Source organism: Odontomachus brunneus, unplaced genomic scaffold, assembly GCF_010583005.1.
Source record: "Odontomachus brunneus isolate Ranch 3 - 2012 unplaced genomic scaffold, Obru_v1 Obru_scaffold_070, whole genome shotgun sequence".
In the NCBI taxonomy this organism is placed as follows: domain Eukaryota; kingdom Metazoa; phylum Arthropoda; class Insecta; order Hymenoptera; family Formicidae; genus Odontomachus; species Odontomachus brunneus.
Window position 1 is genome coordinate 1,416,736 of NW_022639520.1, and position 3,126 is coordinate 1,419,861.

At 47.4% G+C, this 3,126-nt stretch overlaps 1 protein-coding gene across 1 annotated transcript; it reads right to left on the bottom strand.

Moving 5' to 3' along the window:
* Window positions 1–1,075: 1,075 nt before the first annotated feature.
* On the bottom strand, window positions 1,076–2,528 carry LOC116846842. Its single transcript, XM_032821178.1, has 3 exons — window positions 2,284–2,528; window positions 1,982–2,177; window positions 1,076–1,136 (listed from the first exon to the last, which is right to left on the bottom strand). The coding sequence occupies exons 1-3, from the start codon at window positions 2,507–2,509 to the stop codon at window positions 1,076–1,078; spliced, it is 483 nt and encodes a 160-aa protein (XP_032677069.1). The 5' UTR covers window positions 2,510–2,528.
* Between the last annotated feature and the right edge of the window lie 598 nt (window positions 2,529–3,126).

The following is a 3,126-nucleotide window of genomic DNA, read 5'->3' on the forward strand; positions in this document are numbered from 1 at the left end:
ATGACACTCGCGGTTTTTTTAACAAATAACAAGAATCATTTATTGGTGTGTGCTACACGTGTGTGTGTGTGTACGTGTGTGTGTTTGGAGATTGTTCCCTGCGTCTTTAGGACTCGTCGAGCCGCCGCGTTTAGTCTCCTGACCTGGAGGCGACGCGTCCTTCCTTGCGGGAAACCATCCGAAGTCGGCGCCCGATTCTCCTTCTCTAGAAGTCCGTCCGTGCGGCGTGGCGAGACCGGTCGACGGATCCTGATGTCGCCGCGTGTTAGCGAAACCGCTGCTGGTCGAGTCAGCTTCTTCGGCGGAAGCCAGATCCGTTGGAGCTTCCACGGTACGGGGAGGAAGACGTCGACCGTCGCCGGCGGTGGTGTTGATGGTGTTTCCCACGGAAGCGGAGACGGCGTCTCAGCCCGTGTTGGCGAGGGTGTCCGTGGCCGTGGTGACCGGCCTGACAGGCCTCCCGCCTCGGGCTCCGGGGAGCTGTCTCCAAAAAGTTGTTTGAGGCGCCTTCGCAGGCCCCGACTCTCTGGCGTGTGGGCTTGTGCCCGCGCCGAGGACCTGGCCGCCCTCTCCTTCTCCGTCGTAGTGTGGGAAGGACGCCTCTTCGGCGTCGATGGTCTTTTTGCTTGCCGCTTCTTCAGCGGAGCGCGCTTCTTCAGCGCGAAGTATCGCTTCTTCAGCGATGCGCACTTCTTCAGTGCGAGGTATCGCTTCTTCAGCGAGGTGCACTTCTTCAGCGCAAGATATCGCTTCTTCAGCGAGGCGCACTTCTTCAGTGCGAAGTATCGCTTCTTCAGCAATCGAGGTTTCTATCCTGTGCAGGTACTCACCGAAAGCGAGGTGCACTTCTTCAGCGCAAGATATCGCTTCTTCAGCGAGGCGCGCTTCTTCAGCGCGACGCACTTCTTCAGTGCGAGGCTCGCTTCTTCAGCGAGGCGCGCTTCTTCAGCGCGGCGCACTTCTTCAGTGCAAGGCTCGCTTCTTCAGCGAGGCGCGCTTCTTCAGCGCGGCGCACTTCTTCAGTGCGAGGCTCGCTTCTTCAGCGAGGCGCGCTTCTTCAGCGCGGCGCACTTCTTCAGTGCGAGGAGTAGCGCCTAGAGGTGCTGTTGGTACCGCTGTTGGTATTAGGGCTTTTACTAAAAGTCGCCACTAACACCAGTGCAGCGGTGTGCGAGTGTGTCAGACCTTCCGCTGGGTCTGCCTTTTATTGCTGCTTAATTAGGATTTTCTCGCGAGAAAATCCCCCCGCGAATGCGCCACCGAACGGCGTCGCGCGGAGGCTCTCGCGGTTGTGCGGCGGCTCGGCGAGCGGCGGCGGCTCGGCTAGCGGCGCCGCGCTTGTGTGTGTGCGGATCTATATCGATCCGCCACAAGCCGAAATGCACGTGTTGCATAAACGAACACTGCGAAATACGGCAAGTAAATCAAAAGTGCACGCGCTGCAGAAACATCACGTTACACTTTTGAACTGTTAGGTAATTAGGTCGGTAACCTAATTCCCTAATTTCATGAATGATATATAAAGAGTTGGACCACCTACTCGAAAGAGAGAGAGTAGAGAGAAAAGTACTGTCCAGTCTAGAGGCGCACGTTACATGTCTCAGGTGAGAGACAACTGACTCGAGAGTAATACGAGTGTCCTGCATTACAATAACGCGATACATTAATCTAATCGGTGTAGGATAAGCTAAAAAGTATGTGAAGTGCAATAAGAGCGTGATCAGGAATTGTAAGAAGACAAGTTCTATTACATTGAATAATACATTTTATTAAGAAACTCCTCAAGACTACTAGATTCACTTATTATCCTATACGTTTGCACGTCTGCACCGGATCCCAATTACCGGTTGTGCTTATCGTAACCGAAGGCACAACAATCTGATACGAACGCTCTGTGGATATATGTGTGCGTTTGTATGTACGGGCGTGCGTTCATTTTGTACATATATTTTTACATATAGACATTTGTACATATATATACACATCATTATCTTTTGCAGGAGCACACGGTGCAGGTGGAACGATAATATTCAACGCGCAATCCTCTTCTTCGTCATCGGATGAGTATATCACTTTCCTCGCTCTGTGTCTTCTAGATTCTTTCGTCTCCTTCTCAGTATCCATGTCGGACGTGTAAACGGCCCTTTCCGCTTTTCCAATAGCTTTTTGTAAAGTTGCTGACAAAAAAGTATGTTATATAAATGTATCGTTACTACTAAATATGTCACAGAGTGAGAATATAATAAAAAATTCCACCCTTTTTTTTGCGAGCGATATACTTACAATATTCGCCAAATGTCCGTATAATTGTATGAGAGGTCCAATCAATATCTGGAACTTCCTCTCTTTCTACTGCTTTTCTAATCCTCTTATCCGTTTTGTAGTGCGATGGATATTTACACACATCTCCACTTTGCAGCCATATTTTTGGTATTACCTGGATTCCATCGGAAAATTCTGCGACCACGAATCTTCGACTGGGCATAGTGTCTTCCTGTAAAGTGAACATCAACGAACGTAATCTGCTAAAAGGAAATATTTCAACATTTATTACATATAACTGGTGAATATACATATGTACATAATGCACAACAACATATTAAGGGAAGAAAATATCAGTAATCGGAACATAACATATCGAGAGTAAAATATGTTATAAATGTAAAGATGCAGCGAAACTTTCACATTCAGTTTATCTTTCCACCGTGTTATCAAACCGTAGTGCTAATGAGCGGTATCACCGCATAGTATTCTTTTTCGTTACATGGCAATTGTACTAATTTTTTATTGATTTTACGCAGCGGCCACATTCGCAGATTAGATAATTTTGTTACCTTCAAGATACCCAGATGCATAGAACTACATGAATTGACGTAAAGTTCTTGTACATTCACAAACTTACGACCTATAACAACATTTTTGCCTTCCGCCGTAGTAGCAACATTTTCCACGCAGACTACATCATGTTCTATGAGACAACAATTGTCAGGAGATTTGGTTGAAATGAGAAAATCAGGAAATTCTATTTTTGAAAATTGCGGACTGAAGCAACCTGGCAGCAGGGGCCCTTTATCGTGTGATTGTTTAATGCTAAGTTTCCGACAATTTTGATTGGTAGAAGTAGTT

What these genes read in the sequence shown, in the direction of transcription:
- LOC116846842 (XM_032821178.1), bottom strand. Translation starts at nt 2,509, where the DNA reads ATGTTCACTTTACAGGAAGACACTATGCCCAGTCGAAGATTCGTGGTC. An exon ending in ACGGACATTTGGCGAATATT is followed by an intron (nt 2,178 to 2,283) that starts GTAAGTATATCG and finishes CTTTTTTGTCAG; the next exon opens with CAACTTTACAAAAAGCTATT. An exon ending in CCTGCAAAAGATAATGATGT is followed by an intron (nt 1,137 to 1,981) that starts GTATATATATGT and finishes GGCGACTTTTAG; the next exon opens with TAAAAGCCCTAATACCAACA.